The 22,240-nt window shown below is 54.1% G+C and overlaps 1 protein-coding gene across 1 annotated transcript in view; it reads right to left on the bottom strand.

The window, feature by feature from the left end:
- Positions 1 to 22,240, bottom strand: part of MYO15A (myosin XVA) — a 131,583-nt gene that overhangs the window by 29,557 nt on the left and 79,786 nt on the right. Inside the window, exons 37-58 of the mRNA XM_038762787.1 lie at positions 21,342 to 21,462; positions 20,888 to 20,955; positions 20,288 to 20,455; positions 19,089 to 19,197; positions 18,429 to 18,567; positions 16,603 to 16,690; positions 15,924 to 16,080; positions 15,570 to 15,691; positions 12,106 to 12,165; positions 11,708 to 11,783; positions 10,903 to 11,018; positions 9,167 to 9,285; positions 8,385 to 8,526; positions 7,171 to 7,282; positions 6,251 to 6,325; positions 5,229 to 5,463; positions 4,805 to 4,903; positions 4,092 to 4,164; positions 2,798 to 2,870; positions 2,006 to 2,079; positions 1,047 to 1,129; positions 266 to 396 (exon numbers count right to left, since the gene is read on the bottom strand). Coding sequence (XP_038618715.1) covers positions 266 to 396; positions 1,047 to 1,129; positions 2,006 to 2,079; positions 2,798 to 2,870; positions 4,092 to 4,164; positions 4,805 to 4,903; positions 5,229 to 5,463; positions 6,251 to 6,325; positions 7,171 to 7,282; positions 8,385 to 8,526; positions 9,167 to 9,285; positions 10,903 to 11,018; positions 11,708 to 11,783; positions 12,106 to 12,165; positions 15,570 to 15,691; positions 15,924 to 16,080; positions 16,603 to 16,690; positions 18,429 to 18,567; positions 19,089 to 19,197; positions 20,288 to 20,455; positions 20,888 to 20,955; positions 21,342 to 21,462 — 2,440 coding nt within the window. The remainder of the gene's footprint in view (positions 1 to 265; positions 397 to 1,046; positions 1,130 to 2,005; positions 2,080 to 2,797; positions 2,871 to 4,091; positions 4,165 to 4,804; positions 4,904 to 5,228; positions 5,464 to 6,250; positions 6,326 to 7,170; positions 7,283 to 8,384; positions 8,527 to 9,166; positions 9,286 to 10,902; positions 11,019 to 11,707; positions 11,784 to 12,105; positions 12,166 to 15,569; positions 15,692 to 15,923; positions 16,081 to 16,602; positions 16,691 to 18,428; positions 18,568 to 19,088; positions 19,198 to 20,287; positions 20,456 to 20,887; positions 20,956 to 21,341; positions 21,463 to 22,240) is intronic.

Raw genomic sequence — 22,240 nt, forward strand, 5'->3', positions numbered from 1 at the left:
GTCTCGGGGCCCCTCCCCCTGCCTCCAGGCCGGACAGGTGGGCTCCGACCCCACTAAAGGTGACCCCATCCCAGCTGAGAGTTCAAACTGGTGGTTTGACAATGTCACCAGACTGCAGACATTTGAGGGCCGGCTGCACTGGCCCAGTTGGCAGCGGTCAGGCGGGCAGTACTGTTTTTCTAGGCCCTGTCCCCCCGGGATCCCTCAGCCTTCAGGAGGAGAAGAGTGGCCTCCCCCTCCCTTCCTGGAAGAGCGGTCCCCTCACCTTGGAAGTGCAAGCCTGGGCTCCTGCAGACATCCAGGAGGAAGCGGCAGAGGTGTGGCTTCAGGACCTCAGAACACTTGTAATAGGCCGTGAGGATGTAGAGCAGTCTCCAGCCACGCTGGCAGCTATCCCTACCGACACACCAGGGATTCAGGAGTCCAGGCCTCGCCCGGAAATCCGCGAGGAAGTGACACCCCACGCCGCCTCCCCTGCCCCTTAATCCTTCTTCTGTTGGAGGCCCTGGGCTGGAGGGATGGATGAACTGGACCTAGAAGGATGGGCTGGGGCACCTGAGGAGAGACTAGGAGACTGGGGAGGAGGGAGAGAGTGTGTACAGCGTGAAAGAGTGACGGAGGAAAGAGGCAAGTGAAAACAAAGAGGAAGCATAGAAGGGAGTAGTAAGGTGGAGCCTTGCATTTCTATTGAGATGACGGGCAAGACGCAGTTCTGCCTCTGCTCCATAGCACCTTGTTCACCTGGTGTAAAGGGGCCGCTTGAAGCCTGTAGGGCCATGGGGCTACACAAATGGGGCTAGCCAGCTGGGGGGACTGGCAAGGTAGGAGCTCCGGGGTCATCTCTGCTGGAACTCCGGGAGGGCCTTGGGGGCAGGAGTGGAGAGCGAGACAGAGGACTGAGGGATACTCACTTGAGAGACTAGAAAGACACATGTGGCCTTAGAAAGGGCATATCTTTCAGCTGGAAGAAAGTGCCAGCCTGGCAGAGCACCCTCCTGGGGAATGGGGCTAGGAATCAGAGCGTGGCCCCAGGGCGCCTTGCTTACGGCTTGGAGCTGGTGTTGTCCGTGATCTGCTTGATGACTTGACAGTAGCTCTCATCTCGAATGACCTCATGGTCCCTGCACAACTGAAAACGAGAGGGCCGGGGTGAATTCCCACCATCGCAAAGTCCCTGCATCCCCCGTGCCGACAGGATCCTCTCAGGGCTAACCCCCTCTCCACTGCGACAAATGAGCTGTTCCTTGTGCAAGCCCATCCCAAACCACCGGTTTCAGCCCCCATGCAAGCCAGAAATGCTATAAGGGTAGCATCTGCAGTATTTCATTCTCTCCCCTCTCCAATCTGCTCTGTTTGGAATCCCTTAGCCATGACCCTCCCCTCTCACCTCCCCACTGGCCCCACAGTCTGTCACCAAGCACTTAGTACAGTGCTCTGCAACACAGTAAGCGCTCAATAAATCCCTTTGATTGTTTTTTCCCCACTTGAATGTTCCTGTCTGGATTTCCCAGGAATGATTCAAGCACCAGGCCAGGCCTGGTTCTAGGTCTGTCTTACCTAGGGGAAATAGGGCATCTGTCTGGTGACTGATTGGCAAAAGAGCCCCACATCTCTAACCTATAGTAATAATTACTACTACTACTAATAGTAGTATTTATTAGGTCTGTACTATGTACCAAGCACTGTATTAATCCCGGGGGTAGCTACAAGATAAGTAGGTCTCCCATGGGTCTCACAGTCTAAGTTGAAGGGAAAACAGGCATTGAATTCTCATTTTGCAGAGAATTGCCCTCCACACAGCAGAGAAGTGGAGGAGCTGGGATTAGAACCCAGTTCCTCTTACTCCCGGGTCCGGGCTCTATCCACTAGCCACACTGCTTCAAACCACAGAGACTCCACTTTGCTTGTCCTCCTGGCTGTCACTCCTCCATCTGTTGGAACTCACGCTGGGCTGGGCTGAGATAGGTCACCCAATATGAATCAGAGACGTGAGGGGAAGACTAACCTTCAGCAGGGCCCAGATCACATCCAGTTCGGTCTGTGCCTTCATCGGGAAGTCTCCCATGAACTTCATGATAGCTGCAGGATAAATTCCTTTGTTCCAGCTCAGGGTCACAGCCCTCAGCTCCCTTCCTGACCTCCCCGCCCCCCCGCCAACTCAGGCCTCGGGAACGGTTCCCAATACATTTATCCAGAGCTTGAGAGATTTATGCCAGGGGTCCCTAGGAGAGCTTGGCACGAGCGAGGCCCGGGTTCCCAGAGTCTGTGGCGCTGGGATTGAAACAACAGCAGTGAGGTCCCTGGGTTTGGTGAGACTTTGGGCAACCCTAGAAGGAATGGGGTTTGCAGGAGGCCTTCTTGGACTATTCTGCCCTGACAGGGGCCCATTGCTGGTGATACTGGAGACCATATTGGAGAACTGGTTTTTAGTCCATTCCCATCTAGGGAGGAGGCAGTCAGGTGAGATTTTGCATCTAGGGCAATAACCTTCCCACCACAGCACTGAATGTCCCTCCTGCTGCCCCTGCAGCTGTCTGTCCATCAAGTGGTCCATGGCATTGGCCACCTTGGCCGGAAATTTGGCTCCTTCTGTTTCCCCAGGGGAGACCACACTCGGCGTCTAGAATCCAAGGGTCTCCTTCTCACACTGTGAGCCTCATGTGCGACGGGGATTGTGTTGGACCAGATTACCTTGTACCTACCCCAGTGCTTAGAACAGTAGGTGGAACATAGTAAGTGCTTAACAAATACCATTAAAAAGGGGAGGCCCTCCCTCCCTCCCTCCCTCCCTCCATACCTAGAAACGTCTCTGCGGCAATTTTGTTGAGCCCGGTGTCACTGAACTCGATGAGGGACTCCTGGATTGGCGTCTGGCCAGCAGGAGAAAGGGAAGGCATTATTAGCAGGAGCAATAGCTCTCCCTTCATAAATCAAACAACCCGCCTATTTCCCCTTCTAGACTGTAAGTTCTCTGTGGTCAGGGAACGTGTCTACCAAATCTGTTATATTGTACTCTGTCAAGTGCTTAGTACAGTGCCCTGCAAACAGAAAGTCCTCAATAAGTATTATTGATTGATTGATAGATGACCGGCATCTTGGTGCACAGACACCATGGCACAATCTGATGCCAGATGGCCAAATCAGCATACGGATCGGTATTTTAGGATCCCCGACCTAGGGGTGGTAGGGAGGCATAATGTGGTGTCATGACACATTGGGAAACTAGTCCAGAGGAACTCCTTATGGATCAAAGCCTTCTCTTGGAAGCCAGAGAGGGTGGGTTGGGGTTGACATGAGGCTATAATGATAATAATAATTATGATATTTGTTAAGCATTTACTATGGGCTAGGCAGTGTACTAAGCACTGGGCTGGATACAAGCAAATAGGGTTGGGCACAGTCCTTGTCCTTTATAGAGTTCACAATCTTAATCACCTCAATGTTTAGTACAGTGCCTGGTACATAGTAAGCACTTAACAAATACTATTATTATACAATATATATTAATTATCATTATTATTATTATTAATTCATATTTTACAGATGAGGTAACTGAGGCACAGAGAAGTGAAGTGACTTGCCCAAGGCCACACAACAGACAAGGCTTTCACCCCAAAAGTGTACAAAAACAAGGTGATCTCAACTTCTAGGGACCATTACCCACACCACTAACCCCCTGCCAGTCCTGCCCTGCTCCAGTTCAGGCTCTGGGGAATTGTACACACCCTAGAGAGGCCAGCGGTTCAAATCTGCCCACTAACCTCAGTGCCAGGGTAGAGATCGATCAATCAATCAATCAATGGTATTTATCGAGCACTCACTGTGGGCCGAGCACTGTACTAAGTGCTTGGGAAAGCACAATACAACAGATTTGGTAGACAGGTTCCCTGCCCAGAAGGAGCAACGGGCTAATGCAAAGTCATGTGGGAGCAACTGATCCCCTGGCACGGTCACCCATCCTGCCAACCTGCCGCATTCCATGAAAGTGCAAGCTGGGCACTGCGGGTAGAGGATCCAGCAGAAATGATTCCCTCCCCCTACCCTCCAACTAGCCTCTCTTTCCCCCAAATTGGCCCAGTCCCCGCTATTACCTTGGAGAATCTTAGCATGTCACTCGTGTCTCTGGATTCCCTCCCTTTCTTGGACTTCTGTTTGAAGGAATCCCTAAAACGGCCCAAGAGAGAATTAGGGAGATTGGGGAGAAGGTTCCCAGAGGCTCAGGGAGAGGGGAGGAGAATGGGAGAAAAGGTGGAGGTCTGAAAAGAGGCTAGGCCACTGACAGAGAGGATAAGAGGTCTTATTGGCCAGACAGCTCAAGCTGAGGATATGAACTCCCTCCCCATGTTGACTGTGGAGCTGAGGGGTAGTAATAATAGCAATAATAATAATAATAATAATAATGGCATTTATTAAGCGCTTACTATGTGCAAAGCACTGTTCTAAGCGCTGGATATAGAGGACCTGCATTCCAGTCCAGCTGGAGAGGGGCAAGGGCCACCTCCAGAGGCCTGCCCGCTGGGAGTAGAGAGTGCCAGTAGCCAAGCTAGGTCCATCCTCAGTGGTACCAACCAACCCTGACTGTTACTGCGGGGAGCTGTTTCTGGGGCTGACGGAGGATGTTTGGAGGAGCTCTTCCTCTCCGTTCTCCCTGGGTGAGAGGAACAGAACCCTGGAATCCAGCTTCCCAGACTGCCACTCTCTCCATGAAAACCCTGGATCCCTTGGGCCCCAGGTGGCCAGAATGTTCTGCCCGGCTGTCCCCCTCTCTCCCCAGCTCTTTCTCTCTCACCCCTCCTGGACTCACCGCACTGACTTCCTCTGAGGGTCCCGGAAATACTTCCGGGAAAACTCCTGCATGACATACTGCGGACCTGGCAGGTGAGGCTCCTCCGCCATGTTCTCGCTGAAGTCGCTCTCCGCCCGTGACCCCTGAGGGTCAAGAGGATGCTGGGGGAGGGGCGGAAGAGACTGGACGATCGCCCTGGTGATGGACGATATCCCAGCGGCCTCAAGGTCCCCAGGACAGCATGCATCCTCTCGTGGTTCTCCTTTCACCGCCCAGGGTGCCCACCACGTCTGGAGATTTGGCTCCCCGAGGTCAGTCATCATCATCATCATCATCAATCGTATTTATTGAGCGCTTACTATGTGCAGAGCACTGTACTAAGCACTTGGGAAGTACAAATTGGCAACATATAGAGACAGTCCCTACCCAACAGTGGGCTCACAGTCTAAAAGGGGGAGACCAGTCCATTACCTCCGTCTTCCAGTCCAACTCCTGGGCCGCGGCAGCCGAAGCCACGGCCACGGCCACCGCGGCGGAAGCGGCTGCCTTGGCTTGCTGACCCCGGGGCTCCTCCTTCCGCTCCCCGGGGAGGTGGATGAAGTCCGGAGCAGCCACGGGCTGCACAAAGTCAGCAGGGAAGTGACCGGAGCGTCCCTGGATGGCCCCAAACTTCCACCCTGCAGCGAGGGGAAGGGATGGATGGATGGATGGAAGGGGCGTTAATAATAATTGTGGTATTTGCTAAGCGCTTACTAAGTGCCAGGCACCGGGGTAGGTGCAGGATAATCAGGTTGGACACAGTGCCTGTCCCACATAGGGCTCACAGTCTTAATCCCCATTTTACAGATGAGGAAACTGAGGCACAGAGGAATTGAGTGACTGCCCCAAGGTCACACAGCAGACAAGTGGCAGGGCTGGGATTAGAACCCATGACTCTCAGACCTGTGCTCTTTCCACTAGACCGCACTGCTTCCCATTAGCACCTAGCTAGAGACAGCATGGAACTTGGAGTCCCCCTTCCACGGAGAACCTCCAGGTTCCGGGCTCCGGGCTGTCCCTCACACAATGGGAAAACTCCCCATCCTTTTCTTTCATATGCTTTGATAATTACAAACATTATCTGCAAAGAACCCTGACCCTCTGGCCCCCAGCCCAGTAGCCCCTGGCAGCCCCCTGAGCCAGTTTTCCCACTGCCGGACATATCCCTGGGGTCACTGAAGGAGACCAGGGCCGGGCCCTGCTCTTCACTACGTTCTGGGGGTCCTAGCCAGGAACACTTCAGAATAAGCAGCCGTAACAACTGGAGAGAGACACACGAGAGAACAAAATAAAAACTCGGGCCCTGGTTTGGTGGCCAAGGTCTCGGCCAGGGGCCTGAGATCCCGGGAAGTGCCCCAGCGAAGCAGTCTAGGCGGCGCCCAACACCCCAACTTCAGGGACTCGCAATCTGCTGCAGTCACCCACCAAAGTCCTGGGTGCCCCTCTTCAGCTCTTCAAGGTACATCACCTTCTTTCTGACAATGCAGCCGTAACTGTAACCTGTGGGAGAAGCAGAGGTCCAGGCGGTGGCAGGGAGGAGGAGGGGCACCTCACCAACCCCGGGGCCGCCACGTGCCCCAGATTCGGGGCATGGCGAGGGTGGGTCACTCCGGGGGGCGAGAAAGCAAAGTCCAACTCAGGAGGGCAATATACCAGCAGATGGATGGGATCCGGGCATCCTGATCTGGAATTGGGCTATGGAACTGGAGGGGGGTGGAGTGGATGAGATTGGGACTGCAGGCCCCCCTGGTTAAGGGAAGAAGAGGGGTCCCAGAGAGATCCATACGTGGGAAACACGTGCATATACATGTGAGGAGGCAGAAGGGTGTTTCCACAAGTAGGCTAAAGTATGCACGGCATACAGGAGTGGGGCTACAAGGTGATCAGGTTGTCCCACGGGGGGCTCACGGTCTTCATCCCCATTTGACAGATGAGGTAACTGAGGCGCAGAGAAGTTATATGACTCGAGTCACTCTCTCCCCCTCCTCCTCCTCTCCATCCCCCCGCCTTACCTCCTTCCCCTCCCCACAGCACCTGTATATATGTATATATGTTTGTATGTATTTATTCCTCCTTTTAGACTGTGAGCCCACTGTTGGGTAGGAACTGTCTCTATATGTTGCCAACTTGTACTTCCCAAGAGCTTAGTACAGTGTTCTGCATGCAGTAAGCGCTCAATAAATATGATTGACGATGATGATGATGAAAGAGCCCCTGGCCACGAGGACCCCTTCCACGGCCTGCATCTCTCTGCCCCCCTCCCCTCCCTGTGCAGACCTCCCCCACCCAAACCCTGTCCCCTCAGATAGGCTCTTTGGCCCAGGGCCCAGCCAGCAGCGGCTGACCTTCCTCAGACCTCTCCGTGGCCTGCAGGTGGATGATGTCTCCCTTGTGGAAGTTCAGGAGGCTCCGGTCATCGGTGACATAATTCCTCACCGCCACCACGTAGTCCGAGTCCTGGGTCCGGGGCAGGGGGAGGGGGAGGAGGGAAGCAGGGCCTCCTGAGCCAGGCTTGCCTGCTTCCGCCTCCCACCTCCCCCCAACCCCACCCCACCTCCAGGTCCAAATGTCACATTCCCTCCATTCTTCCCACCCCGAGGCCCATCCTGGCCCAACACTCGTGGGGCCAGTAGTGCCAGGGATGCTGGAGGCAGAAAAAGGAAGAGAACCCAGGTATCCGGATACCAAATCCTCCAATCGGACTCTGACTCCCGGAATGATGTCAGACACACAAAGTCATAAGTTGTGACCCTGAGCAATGGATTTTGGTGCGTGAGAGCACACACACACACACACACACACCCCTCCTCTCTCTCTTTTTGCTCTTTATCTTGGTAATCTGCTCCCTTTGTACCCACCCCAACATTCAAGTACCCACTGCCATTCCAGTACACTCTCAGACACCCATGAGTGTGTGGGTGTCTGTGTACACCAGAGGCTGTGGCTCATATCAAGAGAAGCACCATTGCCTGGGCCTGGGACTCAGAGGAACTGGGTTCTAATCCTGCCTCTGTCAGTATTTTTTTTAAAAAATGGCATTTATTAAGCGCTTACTATGTGCAGAGCACTGTTCTAAGCAGTTGCCTACTCTGTGACCTTGGGCAAGCCGCTGCTCTGTGCCTCATCTGTAAATTGGGGATTCCACACCTAGTCTCTTTCCTTCATAGACTGGGAGCCCTATGTGGGTCAGGGACTTTGTTTAATTTGATGTCTACCCCAGTGCTTAGTATCATCATCATCATCAATCGTATTTATTGAGCGCTTACTATCATCATCATCAATCATATTTATTGAGCGCTTACTGTGTGCAGAGCACTGTACTAAGCGCTTGGGAAGTACAAATTGGCAACATATAGAGACAGTCGCTACCCAACAGTGGGCTCACAGTCTAAAAGGGGGAGACAGAGAACAAAACCAAACATACTAACAAAATAAAATAAATAGAATAGCACTTTAAAAACACCACAATTCTCCTTCTCCTTCTCTCCATGTCCTGATATCTTACCCTCCACCCCACCATCTGTCCCCCTCCCCGCTTCCAGCCAATCAACCCCCTCACCTTCTTGAGCTCCAGGATGAAGTAGTCGACCATGCTCTTCACCTGGGGGGCCCGGGAGGAGAAGAGGATCAACTTCTCGCTGGCAAGGTTGACCTCTAGCATGTTCTTGGAGGGGATGGTCACGAACAGGATGTCTGAGTAGCTGGCGGGGGGTGGGGGAGAGGTCGAGTGAGGATCACAGCACCAGCCTGCCCAGCCGTTGGGCACTTTGGCACCCAGGTGATGCCCCCACATAGCTCCCAGCTCCTGCTGGGGCCAAGACACACTGCTTCCACCATGTTTTGTGCCCCCTCCCTCCCGTAGGGCTACTTCCAGGACCCAGGGGCTAGTTCACGGTGGTCTGGGAAGCTGCTATCAGCTCAAAGCAACTGTCTCCCCCCACCCCCATCAGTGCCTTATGGGCAGAGGATGGGCAACTTCTTTATTCTGTTCTCCACGTGCTTCGTACAACGCACTGCGGCTCACCAAGTAGGTGCTCAATAAGCACTCCTGCTGCTACCACTGTCATCTTTTGTGGGCCCCGCCACCCACGCTAGCTTCACTTGGCCAATTCCCTGGAGGGAGGGGTGCCACGTTTGCCCCCCCCACCACCTGGTCAGGATGGCACCTGATAATGACCCAGTAGAGCTTCGCCCGGAGGGAAGCGTGAGTTGTGGAAGAAGAGGCAGGGGGAGAAGGGGGAAACGGCATAGAAGGAGAGAAGTTGCGTCGGTGTGTGTTGTAGGGGGAGGAGAGCAGATTTCAAGGTCAGTCACTGGACAGACCCGAGTCTCCCCGGGCACCTATAACTGCGCAGGACTCGCAGCTGCTCCGCTGATGTCCTGCTGCCCTTGACCAGACGCAGAAGCTTGATGCCTGAGTGGGAGACGGCCAGGATCTGCACGCCGGTGCCCACGCTGCCCTGCGGGGGAGGGAGGGACAGTGATCAGGGAGCGCTGGCCAGGGTCTGTGGCCACAGTTCACTGGGCAGCAGAGCTGAGGGTGAGCAAGCCTAGTGGTGGGGCATGGCAACAGAGAGGACCAAGAAGGGTTCAAAGCATTTTTTTATGTTATTTGTCTACTATATTCCAGGCCCTGTACTAAGCATTGGGATAAATACAAGCTAATCAGGTTGGACACCTCCTCAAAAATCTCCAGTGGCTACCAATCAATCTGTGCATCAGGCAGAAACTCCTCACCCTGGGCTTCAAGGCCGTCCATCACCTCGCCCCCTCCTACCTCACCTCCCTTCTTTCCTTCTCCAGCCCAGCCCGCACCCTCCGCTCCTCTCCTGCTAATCTCCTCACTGGGCCTCCTTCTCGCCTGTCCCGCCATCGACCCTCGGCCCACGTCATCCCCCGGGCCTGGAATGTCCTCCCTCTGCCCATCCGCCAAGCTAGCTCTCTTCCTCCCTTCAAGGCCGTACTGAGAGCTCACCTCCTCCAGGAGGCCTTCCCACACTGAGCCCCTTCCTTCCTCTCCCCCTCGTCCCCCTCTCCATCCCCCCCATCTTACCTCCTTCCCTTCCCCACAGCACCTGTATGTATGTTTGTACATATTTATTACTCTATTTATCTATTTATTTTACTTGTACATATCTATTCTATTTATTTTATTTTGTTAGTATGTTTGGTTTTGTTCTCTGTCTCCCCCTTTTAGACTGTGAGCCCACTGTTGGGTAGGGACTGTATCTATATGTTGCCAAATTGTACTTCCCAAGCGCTTAGTACAGTGCTCTGCACACAGTAAGCGCTCAGTAAATACGATCGATGATGATGATGATGACACAGTCCCTGTCCCACATAGGGCTCACAGTCTTAATCCCCATTTTACAGATGAGGTAACTGAGGCATAGAGAAGTGCAGTGACCTACTCAAGGTCACACAGCAAACAAGCAGCAGAACCCGCATTAGAACCCACGTCCTGCTGACACCCAGGCCTGTGTTCCATCCACTAGGCCTTGCTGCTTCTCGTGCATTTCTGCCTCTGTCAACCAGAATTTCTGGAGGAATGCCTCATTCCCCTGGGATTGCCCGGGTGCTGCTCTGCACAGAAAAAGGTTCGATAAATTAAACTGATGAATTGATTGTAGGCCAAATAGACCAGCCGTCTCTTATCCTTCAGTCCTAGTTCCCCATCAAGATCATGTTTCTCTCCCCTATGCTCATGTCCTGAAATGTGGGGATGGCGATGACTAAGGACTAAAAAAGGATTTGTTGGGCTGCTGCACGTTGCCACCATGGCAGTCCTTTGTCAGTGCAATGGCCATGGTAATGGCCACCAGGGACTAGCCAGCAGGCAGTGGTTGCTATTACTGGGAGGGTGGCAGGGAGAAGGAGCTACTATTGGGTGGGGAAGTTTACTGCTCTGTCCCTGTGCAGGTATTCCTAGGCCCATCCCTACCTTACTCCAACTCAACTGCAACCCAGAGGCCTCTCCAGTGGAAAGCCAAAGCCCCCCAGAATGAGGGTCCTCAGGTGTCCAGCTCCCACCTGGCATGCAGCAAGATGGAGAAGGGGATGGAGGCTGGCACCCTCACCGTGGCCGGGAAGAGGCGGGAGAAGTAAACTTCCCAGCCCTCCAGGGCTGCGCTGATGATCATCTTCTTCATGTTCTCATCCACCACTGGGCTGAGGGAATCCACGTTGTTCTGGACTGCGTGGAGAGTAGACCCTGAGAGTCACCTGGACGGTTCCCTCTGCACGCACTCCCACTGCCGGCCCCCCGCTTCCCCTGAGAGGTTGCGAGGGTGTTGGCACTGGGGCATCAGTGGAGTCTTGGCCACCCATGCCCTGGGGGTCTAGATCAAAGCCAGAGGCCTGGGGAAGGAGCCTACTGGAGGTCTATGCTCCAGGGAATGGGCTGCACAGGGGGCGGATTGGGAAGAACGGGGGAGGATAGAGGGGAAGGATTAGAGGAGACCCCTGGGAAAGGGGCAGGATAGCAGGAGCCAGGGGCCTGTTGGGGAAAGGAGGAGAAGGAGGGGGCAGCAAGAATGGACAAGGGGCCTGGTGGGGAGGAGCCCGAGGTCTGGGCAGGGCTGAGATCCATGAAATTCCCAGAAGTCCATTTGTGGGAGTTGTTGGGGGGTAGGGAACAGAGAGAAGCCTGGAACCGAACCCCAGGAGGTCGCAGGAGTGGAGAGAGGCAGGTCCCGCCGCAGGAGGCCCGTGGAATTGGTGGTCCCTCTGCTCCTATAGGGGTGTAGGAAGTGTAAGAAGAGGATGAGGCTGAACACTGGAGAAGCAGCGTGGCCTAGTGGATAGAGCACAGGCCTGGGGGTCAGAGACAATGGGGAGACCACGAGAGACGTCGCTGTTGCAACCGTGCCGGTGACGAGTTACCAAACAGCAACTTCATCTTGAGCCTCTCTTCCTTGCTGATGCGAATGCAGGCGTCGGACAGGGTGTCATGGAGGATCTGCGGGGAAAGAGGCGGAGGCCAACGCTCGGGGGTCCACTCAGCTCCTGCTCTTCTCCTCAGGCCGTGGCTGCCACCCACCCCAGTCCAATCAAGAGGAAGAGTCTGGGGAGCTCCAGGGGTTTTGTCTAAATTAGCCACTAGAAGGAACTGGCAAGACTCCCCAGTACACCCCAGTGGCTCTCTCTCCACCCCCACTTCCCTTCCCTCGGTTCCCTGGAGAGGAGCTGCCTCCCCAGCTTCACGAAGACCTACATACAGGTGGCCCCTGAGCCCCCTTTGCCCAGGTTCTGGGGGGTGGGGGACGTAGGTAGAGCCTCACCTGGCGGAAAAGGAGATCCAGCAGCAGCGGGTGGCTGTAGCTGTCTTTGGGGTAGAACACCTGGGGGGAGAGGGGCTTCAGCGCCACAGCAGAAGGACCACCATTTTCACAGACCTTCTGTGAGGAATCCTGCTGCCCCTCTCCCCTCCTGCGACCTCCAGGGGTTCAGCCCCAGGCCTCCGTCTAAGGGACTGAGGAAAGTTTGGTGGATCCCAGCCCTGCCCACAGCCTCAGCCTCTGCCTCACCCATCCCCTTGCCCATTCTCGCTCCCCCCTCCTCCTCTTCCTTTCTTCCCACAGGACCCTGACTCTAACCAAACTGCCCCATCCACCCCAACCCTAATCCATCTCCCAGGCCCTCCAAAGCCTCCTGCTTCTGTCCTATTTTTAAAAAATGGTATTTGCTAAGTGCTTACTATGTGCTGGGCACTGTACTAAACCCTGGGATGGATACAACCTTATTAGCTTGGACAAAGTCCATGTTCCACATGGTGGTCACAATTTTTCAGATGAGGTAACAGGCTCAGAGAAGTTGTGACTTGTCCAAGGTGACATACTACTACTACTAATAATAATGGCATTTATTAAGCACTTACTACGTGCAAAGCACTGTTCTAAGCGCTGGGGAGGTTACAAGGTGATCAGGTTGTCCCACAGCGGGCTCACAGTCTTCATCGCCATTTTCCAGATGAGGTCACTGAGGCCCAGAGAAGTGAAGTGACTTGCCCAAAGTCACACAGCTGACAACTGGCGGAGCCGGGATTTGAACGCATGACCTCTGACTCCAAAGCCCATGCTCTTTCCACTGAGCCACGCTGCTTCTCCAAGCATACAAGTAGCATACAAGTGGCAGAGCTGTGATTAGAACTCAGGCCCTTCTGACTCTCAGGCACATCATTTTTCCACTAGGCCATGCCGCTGTTCCTCCCTAGATCCCACCCCAGACTCCTCTGCTCCCAAACCTCCCTTTGTCCTTGACATCCAGGCCCTTTCTCCCCACAGCTAGCTCCAACTTCCTCCTGCAGTAATCCCATTCCTGGCCTTCCTAATTGGTCCCCAGCCAATGGATGGGCTATTTAAGAACCAGGTAAAGTGATACTTGTCCTCCTCCACTCCCTCCCCTCCCATGTTGAGGAACAGATGTGGTTTCAGCCCCATTTTGCCCCCCAGGTCGGGAGACAGGCGACTCGAGCAGAGTTCCTTGGCAGTGCTACATGGTGGCTCTCTGCCCCCACAGAAAGGCCAGGTTCCCAGGCTGCCGGAGGGACGTGGGCATGAATCGGCCCAGTACACGTCCACGGAAAACCCCTCTCTCCTGCCCTCCATGCCCATCCCCAGAGGTAATCGGGAGGGCCTAGAGCTTGGCGCAGCAGAGAGGCACAGCAGGGAGATGCAGCAAACACAGCAAGGAGGCGCAGCTTGGAGATGTAATAATAATAATAATAATAATAATAATGACATTTATTAAGCACTTACTATGGGCAAAGCACTGTTCTAAGCGCTAGGGAGGTTACAAGGTGATCAGGTTGTCCCACAGGGGGCTCACAGTCTTAAGCCTCATTTTACAGATGAGGTAACTGAGGCACAGAGAAGTGAAGTGACTTGCCCAAAGTCACACAGCTGACAATTGGCAGAGCCGGGGTTTGAACCCATGACCTCTTACTCCAAATCCCAGGCTCTTTCCACTGAGCCACGCTGACTGAGAGACACAGGAGAAGGTGCAGCAGGGAGGTGCAGTCTCTTCCCTGCCCACACCCAATCCTTCCCAATGGACCCAGGTCTTCTTCTCCATCCCATCCCTCTCCATCTCAGTTCCTAGAGCACCTAATTGGGATCTTCTAGACTGTGAGGCCGTTGTTGGGTAGGGACCGCCTCTAGATGTTGCCAACTTGTACTTCCCAAGCGCTTAGTACAGTGCTCTGCACACAGTAGGTGCTCAATAAATACGATTGAATGAATGAATCTACGGTGCTGAGCTGAAACCCAGAGGGCCAGGCTTGGCCCTGAAACCTCAAATTTGGCCTGGGATGACTCGCTATCATTCAGAGTCCCTTTTTGGGTTGGCTGCTTGGGCCAGGATGACTTGGTTTACTCTGTGCCTCAGTTTATCCACTGGTCAATCCTAAATTCTTAGGCCAACCCTGATAGAGGCTTTCTGGGGAAGGTGTGCGGGGTGGTGGGGGGCAGGGAATTGAGGGGGCAGGGAATTGAGGAAGCTGGGAGAGGGTCTATAAGGATGAGGAGATGGTTGAGATTTGCAAAAATAATGTGGCTTAGTGGATAAAGTACAGGCCTAGGAGTTAGAGGACCTGGGTTCTAATCCAAGTTCTGCTACTTGTCTGCTGTGTGAGCTTGGACCAATCACTTCATTTCTCTGTTCCTCACTTACCTCATCCATAAAATGGGGATTAAGATATGAGTCAGGGACTGTGTCCAGTCTGATTAAGCGGCGTGGCACAGTGGAAAGAGCCCAGGATTTGGAGTCAGAGGTCATGGGTTCAAATCCCGGCTCTGCCAATTGTCAGCTGTGTGACTTTGGGCAAGTCACTTAACTTCTCTGGGCCTCAGTTATCTCACCTGTAAAATGGGGATTAAGACTGTGAGGCCCCTGTGGGACAACCTGATTGCTTTGTAATCTCCCCAGCATTTAGAACAGTACTTTGCACATAGTAAGCGCTTAATAAATGCCATTATTATTATTATTATTATTAGCTTGTATCTTCCTCAGCACTTAGTATAGTGCCTGGCACATAGTAAGTGCTTAACAAATACCATTAAAAAAACCTCTGCAGAAGCATAGCTGTTGATGATGGATTGTACCCTACCCTTCCTCCTCCTCCTAATTAATATTAGCGAAGCCTACTGTGAGCTGTGCGCTGTATTGGGCACTTGGGGAACAATCTATAGAAGTAAAAGACACAATCTCTGACCTTGAGGAGCTTACACTCTAATGGAACAAGCAGACACAAACCACAAACATTTAATACCTACTACTGAATGAAAGAATACGATAGATAAAAGGGTAAAGAAAGAGCATAGAGACAGATTAAAAAACAAAAGCGGGTGAATAAATAGGCAGACATACGCAGGCCTGCTTTGGCTAGCTGGGGGATGTCTACTAAGGAAGTAGGGATGAGTTGGAGAGGGCCTCCCGGAGGAAGTGACCTTTCAGGAGGATGGCATTGAAAGTGGAAGAGGCATGGAGCGGGGAGGGAGTTCTACGCGAGGAGAAGGGCCTGCCAACTTGTACTTCCCAAGCACTTAGTACAGTGCTCTGCACACAGTAAGCGCTCAATAAATACGATTGAATGAATGAATGAATGATCAGTGGCTGGGGGGCTGGGGAGGAGGGCAGTAGGGTAAAGAATGTCGGGGCTGGGGCATCTTCCCATCTGCCTTGAAGTGGAGAACTGCCTCCCAAAGTGCTCACGGCAGAAAAGGTGACCCCGTGACTAGGCAGGCACCTCCTTCCGGATGTAGATCCTCCAGGGCACGCCTTGGTAAGAGTAGAATACCTCATTGCATTGCCGGTGGAGCCGCGTCTGGATGGGCTCCTCTGTGGGCACCAGTGCCCGCGAGACCACCACTGCGGAAAGACCGGATCAGCGAGGGTCAGAGGGCCAGCAACAGTCAGGGCGGCGGGGGGGCAGGCCCCAGAACCACCCGGTTCTTCGCAATCTGTGGCAGCCTGGTTCCCCGACACCACCCCTGGCCCTCAAGCAAGGCCTGCCCTTCCCCGCCTTCCATGTTGGGCCACCCCTCCCACTCAAGGGCCTAAAGGGAGGTGAGGATGAGGAATCCGCTGTGCCGACGATCACCTGGAGGAGGGCCCGGTGCCGGCGCTGGCTTCGGAGGTGGCACTGGCGTCCCATCTGTGGGACCGACTGGAACCGCCAGGCCTGGCGCTGGCCTCTTGGTTTTGGTGCTGGCTACGGGCTTCACCATGGCGATGGTCTCTTTAGGTGCCTGCGTCTCCTAGGGACAAGAAATGAAGGCTGAGGTAGCGTGGCTTGATGGCTGCCTCGAGCACCGCTCCTCCCCAATCTGGAGAGAGAAAGGGGCTCATCCCCGGGCTAGTCCAGAAGGCCAGACCTCTCCAGGCTCTGTGGGCTGCAGAGCAGGGTCTAAGATTGCGGGAGGATGTCGGTGGCCTTGTGAGCTCCCTCCCCTACGTTGGGAACTACATCAGAGCACAGCAAGGTGGGGAGGAGGAGTTTCAGGATGGGAGATGGGGGGCGTGGATGTCTGAGGGAAACAGGCTGCTCTTGTTGGCCCATGAGAGCACGGAGACTTTCCCTTTCACTCCCTCTTGGAGCAGGTCCACAGGTAGAGAGGCAGTAAATAGTCGAAGTGGTATTTAGTAAATGTTTACTAGGTGCAGAGCATTGTGTTGTGTGCTTGGAAAAAACAGACAGATGGGAATTAAAGAGTGCGGGCCAGTCCACCCCTCAGCCCCCACGGGAAGGGGTGGGCTGCAGGGAGGGGCTTAGCGCCTACCGAGGCAGCGGCCATCTGCCCTTTCAGGATCATCAGGGCCTCTTCGTGGGGATCCAGCTTCTTCACAAAAATTTTCCCACCTTCTTTCCTGGGGAGCGGAGGAGGGAGGCTTAGTGGGGAGTGCGGGACCCATGAACCCACCTTGTCTTCCCGACTCCAGGGAGCAGCAGGGAGTGGCTGGGGTCACTCCCTCCTGAAGCTACACCAACTCTCTCTCCCTAACCCCGGCAAATCTGATCACCACTTCCATCGCCTACCTCTCCTATCTCTAAGCACTTCCTCATGCCATTCCCCTGGCCTGGAATGCTTTCCCTGCCTCTCTTTGTCTGTACCAATCCTGCCTTCCCAGATTCATTCATTCATTCAATAGCATTTATTGAGCGCTTACTGTGTGCAGAGCACTGTACTAAGCGCTTGGGAAGTACAAGTCGGCAACATATAGAGATGGTCCCTACCCAACGATGGACTCACAGTCTAGAAGGGGGAGATAGACAACAAAACAAAACATGTAGACAGGGCTGTTCAGAACAAATAATTCAGCATCAGTTAGTAATAATGACTGTGGTATTCGTTAAGCGTTTACTTCATGCTCTGGAACAGACACAAAGTAATCAGTTGGGACGCAGTCCCTGTCAATCAATCAGTGGTATTTATTGAACGCTTACTGTGTGCCAATCAATCAATCATATTTATTGAGCGCTTACTGTGTGCAGAGCACTGTCCTAAGCGCTTGGGAGAGTGCCATGAAGAGCTCACAGTCTAAGTAGGAAGGAGAAAAGGTATGAGCTGTTTAACAGAGGAAGAAACTGAGGCCCAGAGAAGTTAAGTGACTCTCCTAAGGTCACTTGGAGGGCAAGTGGCAGATCTGAGATTAGAACCCAGGTCCTTCTACTTCCAGGTCCCTGCTCTTTCTACAAGGCCACAGTGCATTTCACTAGGCCTGCTGCTTGGGAGTTATTTCTATCTCTAAAGATGATATGGTGGCTAAACTTTTATCATTTGAACTTTTATGCATCTCTGATGTCCTCTCTTTTCTTCATCATCATCAATCGTATTTATTGAGCGCTTACTATGTGCAGAGCACTGTACTAAGCGCTTGGGAAGTACAAATTGGCAACATATAGAGACAGTCCCCGCCCAACAGTGGGCTCACAGTCTAAAAGGAGGCTCACAGTCTAAAAGGGGACTTGGTTGCTTGCACCGTCTATTTTCTTGGATTGCCTGGTGTGTGTGTCTGTTTCATAAGCTCTCTGAGGGGTGCAATCTGAAGCTCTCCATCCCCGGTGTGAAACCTCAACTAATCCCGGCACACTGACTCTACTATCCTAGACTCACCGAGTTATTATTATTACTATATTATTATCATCATCATGGTATTTGTCAAGTGCTTATTACGTACAAAGTGCAGTGCTAAGACTGTGGTAGATACAAGGCAATCAGAACAGATGCAGTTCCCATATCACATGGGGCTCACAGTGTAAGGAAAAGAGAATTTAATCCCCATTACATAGATGAGGAAACTGAGGCACAGGAAGGCCATACAGGAGGCAAGTGGCAGAACCAAGATCAGAAGTGGGTCTCCTGACTTCCATTCCTGAGGCCTTTCGAGTTGGGATGCATGGACAAGAGTGGGTGATGAAGGAGGAATGGGGAGCAGGGGAGTCCCCAAGATGCAGAGGAAGAGTGGGAATTTCATTTCCCCGTTCTCCACCTCAGGAGGAGGACACTGCTGGGGGGGAGGAGGGAGGGGAAGGGAGAAGAGGTAGACCATTGTGGGCTGGGGTGGAGGCCCTGCCTGGCCTGGAGCTGGGAAGGAGGAGTCTCACCTGATGGGCTCAGGGGCGCGAGCAGGCTGCTGGTACTGCTTGATGATGTTCTTGATGTTGTGCGTGGGCTCGGGGAAGTGTTCGGAGTTCAGAGTGCTGTGCCGGACCAGCTCTGGGCCGGGGGGACCAGAACCTGAGGCTGGTGGGGAAGGAGGCAGCCGGGGACCGGGATCAGAGAATCAGGGATGGGAGGCCCCTGGACCCAGGGTGGCTCCAAGGTCTTGGCAGCCTTCAACTCTGGGGTGATGGTAGCATGTCCCTTGGGGTTGGGGATGGGGCCAGAACCCTGGGGCTTCCCCACTCTGTGGAGCTCAACCAGACTCAGGCTGCCCACCGGGGAAGCGAGGAGCATGTGAGGGGGTCTGGGCCCCGAGGCCTTCCCCTGGGCGTTTTGGGCATCCCAAGGGTGGGAGGAGGGATCTGCAGGCCTGGCCAAGGGCAAGGAGGAATAAAGAGCCAGCAGTCCTGAGGGGAACTGGGCTCTCTAGGATCCTCAAGGCCTTGGCATCCCTGCCAAGGGGACGTTGGGCCCTGCAACTTCCCAGGAGGAAGAGGGGGTGCCCAGAGCACCCTAGAGGATTTTGGGGTCCTCCAAAGGTTCCCAGGACACGGGAAGTGGGTGGGCAAGGCTCCCCGTGGGCCAGGGCTGATGGGGCCTACCTGCCATGGCTGAAGAAGTTCTGCCCTGGATCAGGACGGGGGCTGCCACCGGCTTCGGGAGGTTGCTGGCCGCCACCGGCTTGGGCAGGGGACTAAACACCAGGGGCTTCTGCAGGATAGCAAGGATGACTGGATGAAAATGGCAGTCCTGAACAAAGTCAGCCCGTTCAACCGAGACGGGGGTGGGTGTGTGTTGTGGGGTGTCTACTCTCCTTTTCATTTCAGGTGCAGAAGTCAATTTCTTGTTTCCTGTGAGAAAATGTATTCCTGGCATGGCTTTCAGCTGGCTTGGGAGTCTAACATCTGTTAGGAGCAGCCAGGGAGAAAACCTGGATTGGGGGCGGGGTTTCTTCCTAGACACACACACAATCTCTTCCCTTTGTGTCTCCTGATTTTAGGAAACAGACGTCTCGGTAGTAAGACTGGAATCAAACTCTCCCGGCAAGCCCGTTCAGAGATTCCCAAGGCCACAGAGGGGTACGAAGTCAGGGCTGGGGGCAGAGGCAGTGTCGATCAGGCGGGTGAGCTAACATCACGTTTCAAAGGCAGGTGACTCCAAGCCCATCAGGTTTACTCTGAGGTTGTTCAGCGCTCTCACTCTGCACACGTAGTGCAGCTGGGGGAGCAGTTCAGGGCTGCTTTGGTTGGGCAACACACAGGATAATAATAATAATAATGATGGCATTTATTAAGCGCTTACTATGTGCACTGTTCTAAGCGCTGGGGAGGTTACGAGGTGATCAGGTTGTCCCACAGAGGGGCTCACAGTCTAAATCCCCATTTTACAGATGAGGTAACTGAGGCCCAGAGAAGTTAAGTGACTTGCCCAAAGTCACACAGCTGATAATTGGGGGAGCCGGGATTTGAACCCATGACCTCTGACTCCAAAGCCCGTGCTCTTTCCACTGAGCCACGCTGCATCTCCTATGGGATGGGGAGGGTCTTTCTCCCCAACCCCCATCCCTCCCTCCACCCCTCCATGTGCCCCACCCTCAGCCCCCTTTCATTCATTCATTCATTCAATCATATTTATTGAGCACTTACTACGTGCAGAGCACTGTACTAAGCGCTTGGGAGAGTACAATATAACAATAGACACGTTCCTTACCCACCCAATCCTCCATCCTGCCCTCTGCCCCACTCTTGGTCTCCCCCCATCCCAACCTCTACCCCTCTGAGGCTCTGGGGGCCAGACCCACCTGTGGTGGCAGGGCAGGCTTGGCTCTGGAGAAGGGGCTTGAGGCTCTTGGGCCAGATGGGAAATGCTCGGCGCTGGTGGGGCGGGAGGCCTCGGAGGGGCTTGGGGAGATGGGGTCCATCAGCTGCTGCTTCTGGATGGCCATGGCCTGCATTGTCATCTGGCGAGCCTGGGCAGAGCAAGCGGGGGTGGCTATTGGAAGGTGGGACGGGGGAAGGGGCTGCCCGCTCCAAACCCCCTCTCCTGCTGCCAGCCCATCATCATCATCAATCGTATTTATTGAGCCCTTACTGTGTGCAGAGCACTGTACTAAGCGCTTGGGAAGTACAAGTTGGCAACATATAGAGACAGTCCCTACCCAGCAGTGGGCTCACAGTCTAAAAGGGGGAGCCCAGCTCCCTTCTCTCCCCTCCCACCTTCAAGCCTCCACCTCCCTCTGAGCCAATCCTATCTCCATTTTCTGTCCCAAGTTCCAGGCCTGGCTCCCCTCCCGCCGGGCCTTCCCGCCTCCATTCCCGTTCCTCCTTTTTCTCCTTCTCCTCTCGGTTCTTCCTGGACAGCCTGCCGGGGTGTGTGCAGCGAGCCAGTCTTTCCCACTGACCAGGAGCATGGCTTGCTTGTTGATGAAGGCCTGCTGCAGAGCCAGAGTGGAAGGATCCAGACATGGAACTGTAGGATAATGGAGGCGGGGACAGGGGTCAAGGGTCAAGGTCAGGCCCCTCTGCTGGCCACCGAGCGGTCCATGCCCTAGACTGGCCTGCTTTTGGGGAAACGTCCTGTTCTGTGGGGCCCCTCCTGAGCTGCTCCGAACCCCGACACTGCGGCCCCAGTCACGGTCCCAAACCCAGAGCTGCTGCAGGGAGCAAACCATCACAACCAGGGCCGTGACTCACATCCCATAGAGCTCCCGGCCTGGGCCAGGGCCTCACGGTCCGGGGGTGCTGAAGGGGTTGGTGGGGAAGGGGCAGTGCCAAAGGATCCAGCAGCTCTCAGAGGGACTCCAGCTCACCTACCTTCGGCTGGAGGGGAAAAGGCACCTGGGCGATGGCACTGACCTGCTTCCCGGGGCATCTTTGGGGGCAAGGTGCTGCTGTGCCGCTGCCCTCTCTGATCGCGGTCACCCGGTTGGCCTCCCCCTTTCATCCTGTACGAGATGGCGGCTGGTTTCTCCAGGTCCTGGGGAGAGGGGTGGGGTGAGCAGGGAGGAGGAGCAGGAGAGGACTGAGCCAGGAGAGAAGCAGGAGAGGTCACCCGCCGCCCCGTCTCCTCTTCTGAGGGCAGGGAGATCGGATGACGGCTGCCAAGGGAACTTGCGTTTCCCAGAGCAGCGGGCACCTGACGTCCCACTGACCATCTGCTGAGAGAGGCAACATCCCCAGAGAGGGGCAAGGCTGGAGCCTCATAATCATCATCATCATCATATTTATTGAGCGCTTACTGTGTGCAGAGCACTGTACTAAGCGCTTGGGAAGAAAGCACTGTCCTCCCCGTAGCTCTCTTTCCACTGCCCGATTCCTCAGTATAGTAACTGGTATCACCCCACCCTCGGGGACATCTATTTTTTTTTAATGGCATTTGTTAAGCATTTACTAAGTGCCAGACACTGTACTAAGGGCTGGGGTAGATACAAGTTAATCAGGTTGGACACAGTCCCTGTCCCACATAGGGCTCAAGGTCTTAATCCCCATTTTACAGATGAGGGAACTGAGGCACAGAGAAGTGAAGTGACTTGCCCATGGTCACACAGCAGACAAGTGGCAGAGCTGGGTTTAGAATAATAATAATAATTATAATAATAATGACATTTGTTAAGCGCTTACTATGTGCGAAGCACTGTTCTAAGCGCTGGGGGGGATACAAGGTGATTAGGTTGTCCCACGTGGGGCTCAAAGTCTTAATCCCCATTTTCCAAATGAGGTGACTGAGGCACAGAGAAGTTAAGAGACTTGGCCGA

This window comes from Tachyglossus aculeatus, chromosome 21 (assembly GCF_015852505.1).
Source record: "Tachyglossus aculeatus isolate mTacAcu1 chromosome 21, mTacAcu1.pri, whole genome shotgun sequence".
NCBI classification, from domain to species: Eukaryota; Metazoa; Chordata; class Mammalia; order Monotremata; family Tachyglossidae; genus Tachyglossus; species Tachyglossus aculeatus.